Source organism: Manis pentadactyla, chromosome 12 (genome assembly GCF_030020395.1).
Source record: "Manis pentadactyla isolate mManPen7 chromosome 12, mManPen7.hap1, whole genome shotgun sequence".
NCBI classification, from domain to species: Eukaryota; Metazoa; Chordata; class Mammalia; order Pholidota; family Manidae; genus Manis; species Manis pentadactyla.
The window spans coordinates 102,710,191-102,729,651 of record NC_080030.1 but is presented as its reverse complement, the minus strand read 5'-3'; the positions used below and the strand labels follow the sequence as shown (position 1 = coordinate 102,729,651).

Genomic DNA, 19,461 nt, shown 5'->3' with positions numbered 1-19,461 from the left:
GGACTCTCTGTTTCATTCTGTTCCATTGATCTGTGTGTCTGTGTTTGTGCCAGTACCATAGTGTTTTGATTGCTATAACTTTGTAGTAGAGTTTGAAATTATGAAGCATGATACACCAGCTTTGTTTTTCTTAAGATTGCTTTGGTTATTAAGGGTCTTTATGGTTCCATGCAAATTTTAGGGTTATTTGTCCTAGTTCTGTGAAAAATACCATTGGTATTTTGATGGAGATTGCATTGAATCTATAGATTGCTTTGGGTAATATGAACATTTTAACAATAATAATTATTTTAGTTTATAAGCATGATATGTTTTTCATTTACTTGTATCATCTCTAAGTTATTTTATAGCAATATTTATAGTTTTCAGAATACATGTCTTTTACCTCCTTGGTTAAACTGATTCATAGGTGTTTTGCTGTTTTTGTTGCAGTTGTAAATGGGATTATTTTCTTCATTTCTCTTTCTGCTATTCATTATTAGTACATAGAAATGCAACAGATTTCTATATATTGATTTTATATTCTGCAACTTTACTGAATTCATTTTTTTGTTTTTTCTCTATATAGAATTACATCATCTGTAAATAGTGACAGTTTTCTTCTATATCAGTTTGGATGCCTTTTCTTTCTTTTTCTTTTCTGATTGCTTTGGCTAGGACATCCCGTATTATGTTGAATGAAAGTAGTGAGGGTGTTCATCCTTGTGTTGTTCCTAATCTCAGCTTTTTGCCATTGACTGTTGCTAGCTGTGGTTTTATCATATATGATCTTTATATTATGTTGAGGTATGTTCCCTATATACCTATGTTGTCAATTGTTTTTATCATTAAGCATCAAATACTTTAAAAAACTTTTTCTCATTTTTTTGGTGCCTCCACTTTGCTGGGACCATAAGGAAATATTTCATTGGCTTCATGGATTATTACTCACAGGAGGTAGGTAGCATTTTATAGAAATGTTGAGAAATTTGCCCAAAGTTACAGAGTACGTGGTGAATCTGGGATCTAAATTCAGACATTGACGCCAGTGTGTACTTTCTTTGCCAAGAAGTAGGTCTGTATGTTTTCCTGTATTTGATGCTTTGAAACATAAAGCATTTTAAATATGTGGAGGAATATTTGGCATTTACCTTAATTTGCAATTTCTTTAGAAACAATGTCTTTGCCTTTTAGTAAGTTTAGTAAGTTTCAGAATTGGTTGAATAAGGAAAGAATGAAACTTCGAGACCCTGTTAAAGATGAGTTTTAATATTTCTGCAGAGAATTTTAGGTTTCTGTGGATGTTGAACTAATAAAACAGCTCACTTCTTAGGTTTCTTAATACCATCTTCTTTTCTTTCCCTGCTTTGTACCTCCAAGTTACTATCTTCTAAAGGCTTTTCTTTTTTTAACCTCTCGTATTTTCTCTGTTAAGGCTGTAGTCATTATGATTAAGCCTTAGAATTTGGGCTGGGTGGGCTTTAAGGTTCTTTATGCTCTTGAGATTAACTTACTTTTAAAAATATTTATTAAAGTTAGTACATTTTAACTACCAGAAACAAATAATAGTTGAACATTCCATGTTTTCTTAGCACCCAAGCAGTATTGGTACAGATATGTTCCTTTTCCTGCTGTTCCCTAACAAGAATGGTGGGATTATATAGTTAATAAAACTTTCAACACAAACTTTCCCCCTAAAAAGTAGTAGTATTAGTAACAGCAAAATTACCATGTTTCATGTGCTCTTGACATTACCATTTTCTTTATGGTCCTGCAAGGTAGTGGGGGTATCCTCTCTATAAAGATGAAAAACAACTGAGGCCCACTTGTTTCTGTGTCACAAAGCAAGACATTGGTAGAAATTCTGGGACTTTCAGCCTCGCCCTGCTGTTCCTGTGGAGTATGCCCCATCAGGTTCTTTGAAGAGAAGGGCATTAGTGACAAGGCTCTTGGAAGGAATTTCTTGTCTTACAAAGCCAAGGCAACTTTTGTCTGCTTGCCTTTTGTTGACCATAGCAAATTACTAAGCTCTTGTGAACAGCTATTCCCTAATTTGTAAAATACTTGCTTTACAGTGTTGCTGTGAAGATTTGTGATACATACCAAGTAGTTAGCATAATGCTACACACTTGTAGGATCGCGAATGTTAGTTTCTTGCCTTCCACATTAATAAGCATCATATATTTGTACTTACAAAGTTTTATTAGAGTGTATACCTTACAAATCAATCTGTAAATTTTCTTCTATATCTTATTATATGTAAATTTCAAGTAATTAATGAAATAATGCTTAAAGGCTAGGTCTTAATTCAGAGAATTATTTTTACTACTGTTTTTTTCTGTTTTGCTTTTTTAGGTCTTATTAATCCTGAAGAAAATCTTCTGGATTTACTTTTCGAAGTGGGTTCTGATTTTCAGCTTGTAGTAAAATAGAAAAGGTGTTAATAGAAAAATACTTGAGAATATTGCAGATGTATTGGAGTATATGTATCTCTTGGTATTACTTAATATTAAATGCTATTTGCAGAGTTATTAATGCTAATGTAAATATTGATGGAGTTACTATGTAATTTAGAAAAGTGAATTTTGAGTTGTATTGGTAGGATCATAGTTTGCTTGTGGGCAGATGGGGCTCATTCTTTATAGCATTTGTGATTTGACATTTGCTGTTAGCATTATCTCTTGACTCTCTGCAGATGGTGTTACTTGACCCAAGCAAGTTCGTTTCTGAACCTAACCATATGCCAGATAATGTGCCTGATCCTAAGAAGTAGGGATTATTTGGTTAGATGGCATATGAGAGAAGTGTATATTTTTTAGTATCTATTTGTATTGTAAATGATTCCAGCATCCTTTGAAATTTTGATGTAGAATATTTAGCATGGTTTAATACAGTGGTTCTTGAACTGCTGCTTCTTAAAAAAATCTCAAAACTTCTTAAAAATTGCTGAGGACTTCATGCAAGTGTTCTTTATGTTGTTCATCAATATGTTCTATTGATATTTATTGTATTAGAAATTAAAACAAATTTTTATATTAAACTAGGTATTGTCATTTAAAATAAAACTAAATCTATTACATTAATATAAATCTGCTATATAAAGAAATCTATTATATTCATACTAATGAATTTGTTACATTTTTATGAAAAATAACTTCTAAAATAAAAAATATGAAGAGACTATTAAATTTTTAAAAATCATTTCAATGGCTAGCTTATTAGAAGACAGCTAGATTCCCATATGTGCTTTTGTATTTAGTCTGTTCTGATTATCACACATTATGTAGCCTCTGCAAAACTCCACTCAGATTATACTCATGGGAGGAATGAGAATGAAGGAGGAAAATAATATTTTAGTATTACTATTAAAATAAGTTTTACCTCATGGACGTCCTGAAAGGATCTTAGAGATTTCAGACCACATTTTGAGAACTACTGATTTAATGTGTTTATACTGCAGTTTGGCAAGGAGGATATGATAATGTTTTTGGTACCTAGAATAGGGTATTTAAAATATTGTGCTGGTGATTAACATTATTGCCTTATGAAAAGGTTTTCCATCTGTTAGGCATTGTATATTCTTTTTGATAGACTTAGCACTGCTGAACAATAAGGAGGACACCAACATCAACCAGGTTGAAATTAAGAGTGTCCCTTTTATGAGATCCAAATGTATGTTGATTTTCCTGATCTCTTCACCAAATAATCAGAAGAAACCTTCCCTCCATCAAGTCTGAATAGAGAGCCGCCATTGGTTAAAATTATACTTTAAGACTTAGAGGATGTTTAGAATCATGGAATTTTCTCACCCAGTGTAGTATTTGTGTGTCTAGCATCTATTCAAATTGTGATGTCCAGATAATGAGGTCTACTTACTCTAATGAAGAGCCTTTCTTTTCTCTTCTTGATTTTTTTTTCAGAAGGCGTCCTATATCTTTCTTGAGTAGTTCTCTTGTAACTTTTGCTTTGCTGAACTGATATTACTCCTAGTATGTCTGCCATTTAGTCCTATATTTGTACAGTGGGAAAACAAAGCTGTAGACATCTACTCTTTTAATGACTATATTTTAGACATGTGATGGCAGTTATATTTTTCTTCCTTAGTTTTTTTCTCTTTTTAAGTGTAAAATTCCTTCAGTTTTCCTCTTACATTGACATTAATCAATTATCATTATAATTTGAATACAGTTGTTCAGTGTTCCATAGATGTAACAGTATTGACAGGTAGAATACTTTCATCATCTTTTCTTCAAAGATATTAAAGTTTCAGTTGCTTTGCCAGTCTAAGAACAGCTAGCCTAATACTCTTAAAAGGAAAGGAATTAAGACTACTTGGTCATGACTTGAATTGATATATCCTGTTCATCATTCTATTATATCACCATGTGTTGATTTTTTTTTGGTATCATTAATATACAATTACATGAGCAACATTGTGGTTACCAGATTCCCCCCATTATCAAGTCCCCACCACATACCCATTACAGTCACTGTCCATCAGCATAGTAAGATGCTATAGAATTACTACTTGTCTTCTCTGTACTATACTGCCTTCCCCGTGCTCCCCCACACATTATGTGTGCTAATTGTAATTCCCCTTATTCCCCTCCTCCCTCCCTTCCCACCTCCCCTCCCCCAGTCCCTTTCCCTTTGGCAACTGTTAGTCCATTCTTGGGTTCTTTGTGTCTGCTGCTGTTTTGTACCTTCAGTTTTTGCTTTGTTCTTATGCTCCACAGATGAGTGAAATCATTTGGTACTTGTCTTTCTCCACCTGGCTTATTTCACTGAGCCTCACTAATACCCTCACTAATATCCTCTAGCTCCACCCATGTTGTTGCAAATGGTAGGATTTGTTTTCTTCTTATGGCTGCATAATACTCCATTGTGTATATGTACCACATCTTCTTTATCCATTCATCTACTGATGGACACTTAGGTTGCTTCCATATCTTGGCTATTGTAAATAGTGCTGCAAAAAAAACATAGGGGTGCATATGTCTTTTTGAGACCGGGAAACTGCATTCTTAGGGTAAATTCCCAGGAGTGGAATTCCTGGGTCAAATGGTATTTCTATTTTGAGTTTTTTGAGGATTCTCCATACAGCTTTCCACAATGGTTGAACTAATTTACATTCCCACCAGCAGTATAGGAGGGTTCCCCTTTCTCTGCATCCTCACCAGCATTTGTTGTTCCTAGTCTTTTCTATGTTGGCCATCCTAACTGGCATGAGGTGATACCTCATTGTGGTTTTAATTTGCATTTCTCTGATAATTAGCAATGTGGAGCATCTTTTCATGTGCCTGTTGGCCATCTGAATTTCTTCTTTGGAGAATCGTCTGTTCATATCCTCCGCCCATTTTTTAATAGGGTTATTTGCTCTTTGGGTGTTGAGGTGTATGATTTCTTTGTATATTTTGGATGTTAACCCTTTGTCGGATATGTCATTTACAAATATATTCTCCCATACTGACCCCGTGTGATGGTATTAAGCTTACAATTAAGTCGTTTCACCACCCATCATTTTTCTTTTTTTAAATTGGGGAATTTTGCCTTCATCTGGCACTTACGTTTTTCTCAGTTATTTCTCAGAGATAGGCAGTGATTCTGAGACCGGTCTGTGTGGTTCCTGAACCTTGGGATACGATGCGTCAGGGTCTGAATACCCGCACTTATTTATTTGAAGAGCCTGGAGGATTCCTTAATACTTTTCTCCCTTACCACAGAAACATTCAGTATTTATGGTATTTTGTGTTGCCCTTTCCTGTTTAAGCTAACATTCTCTGTAGGAGAAGATGTAAGCCCAGTGAGAAGGGACTTGCTTTGTCCCTCTTCCCCAAGGAATAAAATGTTCTGATCTTGTTTTTTTAAAAACATTGATGAAAGGACTCTTTGTTTTTTTATTTCATTTTTTTATGCCTACATATTTTTTTAGAGATTTAACCTTACAAATGCTATTACAGTTTTTAAAAGCTTATGTGTAAATATATGTTTTTAGTGTACGATTTTGCTACCATTTTTTCTGTCATGTCCATCTGATTTTTTCAGTTTATGTGTATAAGCTCTAGTGTGTGAGCTCAATGTTTCATTAGAATCCAGGCAGTTTTTTCCTGTTGCTTTTTTCAGGACTGTGGTGAAAATTTCAAGTTTTTTTATGCCATTTCATTTTTTAATGCCATTATTTATTTTTACACTATTTTTCTACTTGAAAAATATATCATTGTAGAAAATTTAGAGCACACTTATACATAAAATGCAGGGACTAAGTCATCCATAATCTTAGCTCTAACGGTGATATTTTCAAATATTTTGGAGTATATATTTTTAAAAACATGAATATGTTAGAAAATGCGTCATATAGCATATATAATTTTGAACCTTTTTGTTAACACTTGTATGCATGTTTTTATAATATTTTGTGTAATTTTTAATGGCTGCAGATTATGACATTTATCATCATATCCTAGCTTATTAAATTAGTGCTCTGCTATTGAAGACTTAACTTATATCTAGCTTTTCCCTATTATAAATAAATTGCAATAAAGAATGAAACACTAAATATTTCCTCAGTGAATATTTGTATCAAAAAGTATTGACAAAATACTTTACTGAAATTAGAAAAATATACCATTTTTCTAGATTTAACCTGTAGTGTGTAAGCATGTCCCTGTTCTAATTAATATCTTTGCCAATCCTATATATTATACTTCAAAAAACAATCCTTTCTGTTTAGTAGAGGGGAAATGGTAGCACACTGTTTTTTAACTACATTTTTTATTACTACTTAAAAGTTAAAGTTTTTTTTCCATATTTTTGTAGGCCACTTACTATTTTCTTATGATAATTGTCAATTTTTCATTTGATGAAATTGAGTTACCTTTTTTATTTGTAAGAGCATTTATAATAATACTTTTAAAAATTTTGCATGTGTCATAAGTGTTCAAGTAGACAAGTCTGTTCATCTTTTCATTTAGGAATCTTCCTTTGGTGCTATGCTTATTAGAAAGGCAATCCCAAAGACATGACTGAACCTCCCATCTTTTTTGAACTTTTTTCCTTTTTAGTTTCTTTGACCTTATGTAGAATGCTGTTTGGATCAGATGTATCTTCTATGTTTTTAACTTACGGATATGTATCTGAATATGTCCATATTGCATACTCTGAAGTGATATAGCCATGTGTTCCCAGGGTTCTTGTTCCTTCCAGATTGTTGGCCAGTTTAGGTTATTCATTCCTACTTTAACTTTATAAGGGATAAAATTTTCATGAGGAAAACTCAATAATCATTTGTTCTACTTTTAGCTATCTGTAAAATTTAGGAGAGGTTGAGCTAGTTGAAGTGCTTCACCTGCTATAACAGGTCTCTTAAGCTTTATAATCTGCATGGGAAAGCACTAGCCATATTTTTATTTGCCTTGGTTGTATGTAGCTTTATTACCTTCTTAGTGGCTCAAATTGTTAGAATGATGAGCTGAGCACAATATGATAAAATAGATAAATATAAGCTCATATATTTGTAACCAGAAATGCTGTTAATTCCAGATAGGAAGATCTGGTTTAGCAGCTGCATTTGTAAAAAAATTAGCTGGTGGTTATTTCCTGCTTTATGTTTTTCCTACATGTTAGGCTTTTATTAAACAATGAATGAGTAAGAAAATGGCAATGTCATACTCAATGATTTGTTGTACTTTAAAAAGAAAGAAAAGCTGTTGTAGATACATGAGTGTCCATCCTCCATCCACTGGGTGTAACCCCACTCCTCCTTGTTAATGAACCTCTGAGTTTAACTTAAACTCACAACAAAGACATAAAAATGCTTGCTGTTTCCAATTTGTGGCAATTAACAGATTCCAAACTATTTTGTTCTTAATTGGGGTGGTTCTTGAGGAGTAAGATATTTTGCCAAATTTAGAACTTTTCATCTTATTCTTCTGTTTAGCACTGTTCACTTGTTTGTTCATGCATTAATTCATCCTCTACTGTGTATTAACTATTTTTAGGTTTGGGGAGACAAAAAAGGAAATATAACAAAGTGTAATCAACTCATTCCCATTATCTTGCTTTCTTAAGTCTCCTACTCTTGGAACTTTAATACATATATTTAAAAGGAGGATGGGGAAGGAAATGGTGTTTGATATAATGTATGTTATGACTGATTTGCAGGAGCAGGATTTTATGAATTGAGAAATGTCTATAATAATTGATATGGGAAAGAAATAAATACATTTTATTAGCAAAATAAAGGATAAATTTCTGTGTTTTAATAGTATGTGAGATGAATAAAATCATTTTGGGTCGTGTTTGAACTATAAACAAATATGACTATTAGATTTAGAAATTGTAAGTGTCCACTTAAATATTTAAAATATAATACATTAATTTTGTTCATCTTTATATATACATGTGCAAATATACACACACACCATACATGTGATGACTGTAAATTTGTTTTCTCTAAGGCAATTAAAATCAGTATGAATTTTCTTTCTGAGATTCAAGGAAGCTATCAATTTGTCATGTACATGAAACTGTAAAATAAGCTTGAAGTGTACAGTGGTACTTAGCTTTAACCTTACTTAATACATATCTAATTATAGTATCTGAGAAACAAATAGTGTTCATATTCCAAGTACTTTTAATTAAGTTGCAAGTGACCTTGGTTTTAACTTTATTAAATTTTTGTTTTAGATTAAGTATCTGTACGTAAGCAGTAGTTACTCTGAAAATATAATTTATCTAGTTCTCTGCAATGCAACAATTTATGTGGCACATTTTTCTTGAGAGAAAAATAAATGCTCAATAAAGGTTGTCCTAATTTTCACAGTCATTTTCTTATGTCATTTAAGACTTTACTTTGGAACCTACATATATTTAGTAATTTTTTGTGCCACAAACAAAATTAAGAATAATTTACAGTTTTATAAATAATGCTCTGCTTTATGTAATTATTATAATATTTAATTCAAAAAGGACTAATACAAAACTTTTTTCAGAGTGATTCAACTTTTTTCTTTTATCATACTTCATGAATCATAGTTTTCATTATGCATATCTTTTTTATTTCACATGCCAATCTAAAATAGCTTATTATCTCAAAGGAAAACATTACCTAAAATGAGTAGTTTTTATTTTGATCGTCTGTTTACTCTAATTTATGCCATTTATTATACACACAGTAGAAGTATAGATACAACTCTAATTTTTAAAATGCATTATCTCTAATTGAAAAAGGAGATTCATGGATTTGCATTAGTTTAATTCATGAAAATTAGAATGCCTCCTCTCTTTCTTGGGGCTTTATTGAATAAACACTCTTGCATTGTATGGCTTTTTGATTCTTTTACTATGCTTAGATTCTTAGCCTGAGTAGAAAATTTGTAAGTTATCCCGTTTTAATACTTAAGGTAATGACTTAATAGACTTCTAGAGCTTTCTTTTTTTTTCTGTTTTCAAAAAGTTTCTGTGAGAAAGTGATTATTCTTTTCATGAAAGTTTGATACCAGCATACTTCTAAAACTCTCTGGCTTGGTGTCCTTTTGGACGGCCGACTTTCATTACCAATTCAGATTTTCCCATAGTTGTTAGCTTACTCAGTTTTTCTATTTCTTCTCAAATCAAGTTTGACAATTACTTTTCTTCTATGAAATTAGCCATTTATTTCATCTGTGTACTCAAGCCTTTTGCTCTAAAGTTATTCACAGTGTCCTCTTATTAAAAAATAAATGTTTTTATACTAGCTTTCAGTTGTGTGGCCTCTTTCTCTCTGCCTTTCTCTAATTTCTCTCTTTGACAGAGGAGAGTTTGTTTTCAGAGAACCCTCTTTTGACTTTGTTTCTCCTCACTTTTATCTTTTTTCCCCATATATGTTTTAAGACTGATTCATATACTTGTTAGTTTTAATAAGACACCTGGCAGTTTTCCAATCTTTAGATACATAAGTGGTTGTGACAAGCCTGGTGGCTTCCTAGTTATAACAGATGTATTTGTTTCACAATAGAAATGGGTTTCCTCTTTAATATTTTTAATCTGTCTACTTCTGCTTGTTCTCTTACATTATCAGTAATAATCATCATAACATTTGAAATACTCTAAAAATAGAAGGTGACCTCAAGGACATTTAATGTATCTGAAAAATAGATCCCAGTGAGAATTCCAAAAGCGATGTGTATTTAATAAGCTGATAACTAATGCTGATAGAAAATGACCGCATATTGGTCATTAATTCCTTCTTTTCATTGCTTCCTCATTTTCTTCACAAAGATTTAAGCATTTTTATATAGAAGGTATTTATTGGATAGTTTTTGTTTAAACCGTAAGTGGATAATCCTTCAACTTTACAAATATTTATCAACAGTAAGAGAATAATTACTCTGATAATAGCTTTATAATGTTTTTTTCTTGAATCATGTATCATCTTTTCTTTTGTAAAAATTAATGGACTTCTTAAGAGCAGTTTTAAGTTTACAGAAAAATTGAACAAAAAGGATAGTGTTTCATAAATTCTTTTAATGGAAGCAACTGCCTTATTGATCTCTTTGAACTTCATAATAGTACTTAGTCTTTGTCACCATGTTCCACACTACTTTCTTCTGGAGTGAACTTTTTCCATTGTTGATTTTGTTGACAATAACTTTTTGTATAAGATTTCTTCGCAGGTTTAGAGTTTTAATTCTTAAGCTGTTGTTGATTTGTAACTCTCTTCCACATTTCCCCTCTTCTCGTCTTAAATTCCTGTAGTACTTTTAGCCCCAAGTATCAGCACCTTCTCATGAACAACAGAGCCCCAGGCCTGTAACCTGGCTTCAGCTAAGCCTCGCTCCAGTTCTCGCAGTACGAGAGCGGGTTTACTCCACAGGAGCCAAACTCCTGGCCTTGCTGTCCAGAACACCACTTTAGATCTACTCAATGCTTTGTCGTTATTGTCCAGTTTTTGTGCAGGGAAATATTTTTCTTGTTTTTAAGTTTGAAGTATCTTTTCGGTTTTTCTTTTTTCTGAGGAAGTGCATTAAAGCATGAATTTTGTGCCATCTTCTTTCATCTTAATTGTTAATACTTGTTCTTTCAGATGACAGCTTTTTTCCCATTTCAAGATAATTTCAAGAAGAAATTTAAAAGGAAAGTATACTTTAGTGTTACTTTTAAAAAGAGAAATGACTATTTTTATCCTTTTAGGAGCATTGTGCTTTTTATTGTGACAGTTTAGGGGTCTAGCTATTTATAAAACACTCTAAAACTTGAAAATAGTAGAATAACTACATTTAGTATATAGAATGCATATGCCAATTACCTTGTCACAATCAGTGAACAGCAAACACTCAACTATTCTTTCTACTTAGGGTTGAAATTGAAGTCTTAAGAGTGCTCAAGGTAATGGAAAATTAGTCATGATGATTATGTGCTTTTAATAAGATTAGCTTAATTATAGCCTTTACAAGTATATTGATAATTCCAAAAAATTTTTTTAAAATTTTAAATGTAAAAACCATCAACTCATTGTTACTTGTATTATTGTTGAGCCATATTGAAGTTTGCTTTGTTTTGGTACTTTTCACCCTGTCTCTAGTTTTATATGAGTACTGGTTTTCATAACTTCATTGCTCATGCATTTTACATTTCAACTGATCCCCAGAAAAAGTAATATGTGCTATAATATTCTTGGTACTGAATTTCTGTGTATAGAGTTTAGTGCCTTGCAAACCCCCTAAATAGAAAGGTCCCCTGATAAATGCTGTGATTCTTACTGTCTATGCCAGTAAGGAAAGGCTTGTCATTATTGCTTGCACATTAAGTCTGTCATGAAGCATAATAAATAATTTTCATACAAATATTAAATGTGTATATGAGGAGTTACAGGTATGAACATTTGTCAATAAGCTTGCTTGAAAGTAATACCTCACCCAACTTGCTCCGTTTTATAAATATGGTCATTTAGATGGTCAAGCAAATTCTTAATTTCTGTGTATAAGCTGCTGTTCCTTTTCCTAACTCGCTTAGTTCAAGATGCCGTGTTGCTTCTTGGAAAGAATATAATAAGACCCTGTGCATTTATGGCATCTATGTTCCTCTTAACTACTCCCACTAGGTATTAGGATAAGAAATTTGCTTATTAACTCAAAAATTGTTAAAATACTTGTTGCTGTTATGACTAATAATAATTACTAATATTATTAAAATTACTAAAATAATTCTCAGTGACAAGATTTTTTAGAAAATGTGGTATGTCAGCACGATTCCCATGTAGTTAAATTGTGTTTAATAGAAAAAGGTTTTCTATTTGAAAAGTAAGATTTGGCAGAGGAAATAAAGTTCACATTGTCTAATCATTGGTCCTTGTAATCTTTGTTATCAGCTGATTTGTCTACATGATAAGGGATTTTTGTGTTTATATAATTTCTGGTGTTCATTCCAAATATGATAAATGGGTGAAGACCTATTTTATTTATTAATTACAGGAGTGATGCTTTGTGTCATTAGCAGATAAAAGGTAAAAATTGGTTAATCAGAATCTGGTTTGTATTATTTAAAAATAAAAAAAGCCTTTTATGATTAAGTAATATATTATTATAAAAACTGCAAAAGATAAAAAATAAGGAATAATGAAAATGTACAATTTAGAGTAGATTTTAACAAAATAAAGAATAAAGACATAATTCTCCAGACTCAGAAACAATCAAGGGTATCCTTCAGTAGGGGAGGGATAAATAAACTGTGGTATATTCATAGAATAGAATATCATTTAGTGATAAAAGGACTGAGCTACCAAGCCATGAAAAAACTTGGAAGAACCTTAAATGAATATTGCTAAGTAAGAGAAGTCGATTTGAAAAGGCTATGTGCTGTATGATTCCAACTATATGACATTCAGGAAAAGGCAAAACTCTGGAGACAGTCGAAAGATCACTGATTGCCAGGAGTTAGGGGAGGATGAGAGAGGTGAATTGGTAGAGAGCTCAGGACCTTTAGAGCAGTGAATCTATTCTGTATGATACTCTGATGATGGATATATGTCATCATAGTCATTATACATTTGCCAAAACCTGTAGAATGTATAACACAAAGATAAGGTCTAATGTAAAACAACTGGCTTTTTAAATTAATTTGGTAGTAATATGATACAACTGGACAAATTATGACATATAAACATACTCTATCAAGATCTCAGCAGAGAATTTTGCAGTAGAATCAAAATATCTTCTAGAACAAAGCTGTCTTTTTTTAATGATTGAAATACTGTTTTCTTTCCTACATGGTAACCACCAGCCACATGTGGCTGTTGATCTCTTGAAAAGTGGCTAATGTAACAAGATTTGTACTTACAAATTTTGCTTTTTTATAACTACTTAGAATGTAAATAGCCTCATGTGGCTAGTGGCTACAATATTAGGGAAGTATTTAAACTAGACAAGATGGAGAAATATCAGCTGATCTTAGTTGGAGTTAATAGTTGATTGAAAAATGTCCTAAATATTGGTTCTTAGCCAATTTGGAGTCTTGGTCTTGATCTTTTTTTTTAAATCTCTTTTTTGAAAACTAAGGAACATAAAATGCATAAATCTTACTGTGTACAGCTCAGTGTGTTTTGACATGTGTATAAGTCATTCGTTATCCTGTGTTTTTTTTACTTTTATCTTGTCCTCAGTACTTTAATTGACAACGTGCATAAAGGCAGGGCTATAGAACTTGTGATCAGGACAGATTCAACCTTGATAGTGTTAATTGATAGGATGGATGCCAGAATCTGGATTCAGAAAGCTCTCAAAAGACTAAAAGGAAGAAAGTGAACCTTATAAGGGATCCATTTGAAATTCTGATCTTAAAAATTATTAAATAAAGCATAGGATATCAGAGTCTTGGTCTGCTATGAATTTGTGCAGACAAGAGCTCATGCCAGATGTTTTTAAGCTACACATTCAGTTTGAGCCAACAGTGCGATGTTGTTACCAAGTTATGCTGTGTTTAGGAAAGTTTAACATCTAGTTCAAAGTTGTTATAGTCTCTGTGATCTACCCTGATCAATTTACATTTGAAATATTATGTTCAGTTTTGTATGTCATTTTTTTTTAATGTGCTCAGTGAAAGGTACATTTATTTTTAAAGGAAACTGGGTAAAGAATTATCTAGAAACCAAGTTGTATGATTAGTAGTAAGGAATTGATGTATGTTTACCTGGAGAAAAAAGAGGTTGTGAATGAAGTGTGCTGAGTTCTTAGCCTTATCTACATATACCTGAAGGGCTCTTGTAGAAATGTTACCAAAATCATTCCCTGTAACCCCAGAGGGCACAGCCGGAGTGATAGATGAAAGCTGTAGTGGGATTGATTGGGCTCAGTAAGAGGAAGGGTTTTTTTGCAATTAGTGCTCAAATTATAGTGGCATGAGTTGCCTTCTTATAAGATTGTTTCCTGCTGGCAGAAGTATGCTGGATGTTCATCAGCCAGGAAAAAATTGTCAATAACAGCCAGTAAGTATTTATCGAGCACTTTTTAGACACTTTACTAATTTCTTTTAACAGAGAGAAAGCTGAAGCTCTGAGAGCTTAAGCAAGTTGCCCATAGTCACTAAGGAATTGACTTAGTTCTCTCTGATTCCGAGCCCATGTTCTCAACAGCTCCAACAGCATAAAGCATTGCTTTAATGGGAGCTTCTTTTAGATGTCCTCTAAGGTCCTTTACAAACTGAGCTTAGATGACCTATTGTAGTTTCTTGGGAAGTGGCATGTGAAAGCTGATTATGGGAAGATTCATGTGGTTCTAGTATGTAACAGATTAAAGTAGTGATATACTGATGGTGGGCAGGAATGTAAACGAAACTGCTTACATTCTAGGGTGAAAGTGTCCAGTGCCTCCTAGAATGGCAGACTGGCTCCCAGAACTCCAAGGGTGGGAATAAGGTGGGAGCCCTATGGCTCTTCAGATGCTGCCCAAGCAGGCTGGGGGCAGGGTTAGTTAGTTAGTTAGAGTTTCGACCTGTGTAACTGGAAGGGTGGCAGTGCCATTCATGGAAATAGGGTAAATTAAAAGAAAATGAAGAGGAGGGAAAATCAAGACAAATTTGGACATACAGAATTGTGAGAGCCCTTTAGATCCCCAAGGGGAGATGATCACTGGGCAATTAGATATATGGGACTCAGAGTAGAGTTCTGGGAAGGATGTAAAAACTTAGGAGTTTTGAGCATGTGCTTGCTCATGGAAGCTAAGGGCTTGAAAATGAACAGCTAAGGAGAGAATATGGAGTGAAAGTAAGAGAAAGCCTAGGATTAAGCCTTAGGAACTTAAACATTCAATTGCCAAAGTGAGCAGGAGACAGGAAGGTGGCAGCAGCAGTAGTAGGATACACATCAAAAGAGTGACACATCAAGTATATTGAAAGAAGTGTTTCAAGATAGCAATGTGCAATGATGCATGAGGAAATAAAAAATGGGGCCAGAAAAATAGTGATTATCCTTATCAAATCAATGAATGAATGTTCCTCAAACAGAATGGCTGATAATAATAGACCTACTATTGAAAAAGTTTGCATAGATAGATTTATCTTATTTTTACTTTGTTTTCTCATGTTCTACACTTTAATTTTTTACTGTAACTTTCTTAAGAAGTATAGATTAAAATTGAACTCAGTACTCTAAATATTGTTCACTCAATATAGTATTCTTTGAATTGCTAAATGGGGTGTTTGGGATAATAATGGGATTTTGAGATACTATTAATACAGTAGATTTTTTCTTATCCTTCATAGCATTTTTTATTCTTATTGAGCCTGCAAATAACCAAACTCTTATTACTCTTTCAGGATTTTCCTTAGGAATTTACTTGTGGGACTAGGTTTCTCTGTCCTGGACAAGTACAGATGAGTTTTAAACCAAATTGTGCAGTTTTACCTCTATTACTTCTCCTAGGTCTGGCCAGATTATATCAGACTAGAAACATTTTTAATCTTGATTCTATCATGTACCATATTAACACTTAACAAAACAAATTTGATACATGTCTTCTGATTGATACCTTTCCTGAGAGATTCATAAACTACATTCATCTGTTAGAAGTGTTCTAATAAACAAGGAAGTAATGCTTTTTAGTTTTAAAATTAGTGCATGGCCTGAAATAATTTTTTTTTGCATCTCAAACTATATATGTTGGTTTCTTTTTTTGACTTTTCATTCATTAGTTTAATGAATTAGTTTAAATTAATTTAATTAAATTAAAAAGGATTTATAATAATGATAAGGATTCTACGAACCTTTGTCTATTGAGAAGTACCTAAATAGATAAGAATGGCTTTAACAACATCTAAGAGAAGGATGTTACCTATTTCTACTGTGTCTCCTTTAAATTTCATCTTTAATTTATAATGAAGATAGTGAAACATGCCTATTTATTGTTTGAGAACTGCATTTTCTTGTTTTTAACTCTGTAGTTGCTGTCTGTTCCTGTACCCACAGCTAACTCTTCCCTTCTCCTTTTTTTCATTTTGATAGCTTCTGGAACTTGTGTTAGTGAACAGAGCCATGATCCAGACTGCTGTACCTTTACAAACAGTCACTCTCAGTGCCAAATTAGTTTATAGTGCAAATCTTGCAGGAGAATTGCACCTGCTCTCAATGTGGATGAAAATGGCAAATGTTAAGGAAAGCATAATTTTGGAATTGCTTTAAATCTGATGGCAGCTGATCTCAGAATTCTGCTGGGGATTCTTCATCTTGGAGTTACGGAAGTCCTGCTATTCATAGGAAAATAGTCTTCTTGTCTCTTTTGTGAGGTCTTCAGTTGTTAGTTTTTAAGAAATGATGTACTCTTCAGGCTGTGATCCTAGACCTAAATGTTACATTGAAAGTTATCTTTCAAATATACTAGTGGTTTCCTAAAATTATGTTGGACTAAAAACTTCTGATCTTTAGTTTATTGTGTATGAACATTGTTACTTCAGATTAAGTAACCTTGAGTAGCTAAGAGTAACTCTGCCATGAGAAATTATTTTCTTATGGAAGAAATAGCCTCATGTTAAGAATTAACACATTCTTTGAGAGTTGATAGGATATAAAGAACATTTCATACTGTATGTAGAAAGCATTCCTACTACTATTTGTTTGGAATAGGGGGGAATGTAACTATTTAGGTATGTATATTGCGGTTACCATCTTTTCAATCTGCTTGTTCCTTAATATCACCCTTAATCTTAAATTTAGGGCTTCTGTCTGACTAATAGGTTTATTCAGATAGTCTGTTATTTCTTGAGTTAGTTTTGGTAGTCTGTCTTTCCAGGAATTTGTCTATTTCATCTCATCTACCACCTCAAGTGCTTGTTGTTATTTGCTTGTTCCTGTGTCTAGTGACTAGCCGGATTATTTTAGTAAGCCAGAACCTCCCATCCTCACCCTACAGTATTTAGCTTCTGATGTTGTTCCTTAGGGAGGTACACCTTTGGGTAACCTACAGCCACCCAGGGATACAAGTAGTTCTGACAGGACCCTCTCTTTCTCTTTCCCTGACCATATCTACCTGTTAAACTTTACTAATTATCACATGGTTGCATTGTTGTTTTCAAAAATGCCCTGGGCATAAGTTGCTCCAGAAACTAACCCTATAAATCTGTGGCCACTTTGAAGGAATAACTGAAGGTCAGTGTTGATATTTATTCTTACCCAAAGAGGGCTCCTCCCAGTTGTCTTTTTCCCCAGGTCTCTCCTGCCAACGTACTTGTTGAATCTGTGAGTCTTCTCTTAATTGTGGTTCACCACAACCTCTGCTGTTTCTAAGATAGTCCTTCTGCTTCAACGCCATGCCTTTTGCAGATGAGGTCAGTTCCTTTGGAAGAGATTGGGATCTTTCTGTTTTATGGCCCAGTTCTTCCCGCAGGCACAATCTCTGAAGCAGAACTGGAGCTAGGTGTGGGGACAATGGGAAGCATCTTTCTGAGTGACACCTCTGCTTTAGGAGCTGAGTACTTGATGGAAGAGGTAGTAGCCTAAATTCTCCTCAGCCTGTCTCTCCCCGTGTGGAGTCACTGCCTTATGAGCCAGGGTGAGAGTGATTGGGGCCCCAGTATTGTCCATGATGTTTCATCGAAAAGTAGGTCTGTTCTCTGACCCGGGATTGGGTGAAGGAATGGGGGCCTTATATGTAGATAATGTCAGTAAAATGGAAAGCAAAAAAACCATACTTACTAAGTATTTAATGCTTTGTATGTATTCAACATAAATTCCTACTTTTAATTATGAGATTACTTGTGTAGATTTTCTGAGAACAATTAGGATTTGATTAATGTAAAATCTTCACATGTAAAATCGAGAGTATAGCATTTCTGGAAAATAACAAGGTATATATCCCTGAACCATATTTGAGGAAACCTAAAAGCTATCAGGAACAGTTATTTCATACAGTTTACATATTGAAAGTCTCCTGAAACTGGCTCTCTTGACTCTGGAATCAACTTAATCTTTGGCAACCACTCCATAGAGGAGAGTAGAATATGAATAGAAACTTTTTGTAAAATTATGTAAAGCATTGTACAGTACTGTGTTTTAGATTTTAGATTTATTAAGATTTAAAATTATTAATTAGGCATTAATAATAAAATTTAGTAAAAATAAACTTAATGATAAAATCATTAACCATTAAAAATTTGGCATGTCATGATTCATTGAAACATTCTGATGGTTCCTTAACTCTAAAATGATAGCTGTTACATAGTAAAGTTATCTAAGAAAAATGGTACTCTAGAGTCTGTTTGGGAAACCAGAACAGTATGTTAAAAAGCAAATTAATTTTAGAATTTCATTTGGTTAAATGACTGTAAGAAAAACAAGTGCAATAATTTGTTGTTCTGTAATTTAGAGTTTTACATGTAAATCATAATTATTTTAAAAAATTGAATTATGTCCTTTAATTATATAATTGCAGATAGTGTTTTATTAAACCAAAAGCTCTTTAGCAACAGGAAGTCATTTTTCTTTTCTGAGTTACTTTTTTTTTTCTTTTCTAAGTACATTTTGGATACTTCTGTATTAGTTGGCTTTACACCTCTGTTGAATAGTTGAATAGGGGAGTTAAAAACTTGAAAAAGTTAATTTGAGGGTAACACACTGGTTTTGATTTTCCTTCTCATATAAGCTATTTGAACTGCTGGGACCTGATGGACTTGAACTTATTGAGAAGCTCCTCCAGAACAGAATTACAATTGTGGATAGATTTCTTAATTCTTCAAATGATCATAAGTTTCAGGCTCTTCAAGGTAAGAAAATATTCAGTGGTAATTCTATCTTAAAGATTCATTGGTTAGTGAAACTTTTTAATGTAATTATACTTTTAATATCCTTTGTTCTATTATACATTATACCATTCTTTTAAGTAAATTTTAGATATGGCAGATGATGAAACAAATATCAGTGCCCTAAATAGAGTGTATGGCAAAGATTCTGTTATTTTTAGAGATGGCAGTATTTTTTTGTTGATTTGGCTGGACAAAAAAAAAATTTTTAAGCAAATATGT

At 33.0% G+C, this 19,461-nt stretch overlaps 1 protein-coding gene across 3 annotated transcripts in view; it reads left to right on the top strand.

Moving 5' to 3' along the window:
• The window catches only part of ASCC3 (activating signal cointegrator 1 complex subunit 3), a 275,119-nt gene that overhangs the window by 26,908 nt on the left and 228,750 nt on the right, over positions 1-19,461 (top strand). For all 3 annotated transcript variants that reach the window (XM_057489450.1, XM_036890362.2, XM_036890359.2), the window contains exon 5: positions 19,083-19,203. In XM_057489450.1, the coding sequence (XP_057345433.1) occupies positions 19,083-19,203 (121 nt within the window). The remainder of the gene's footprint in view (positions 1-19,082; positions 19,204-19,461) is intronic.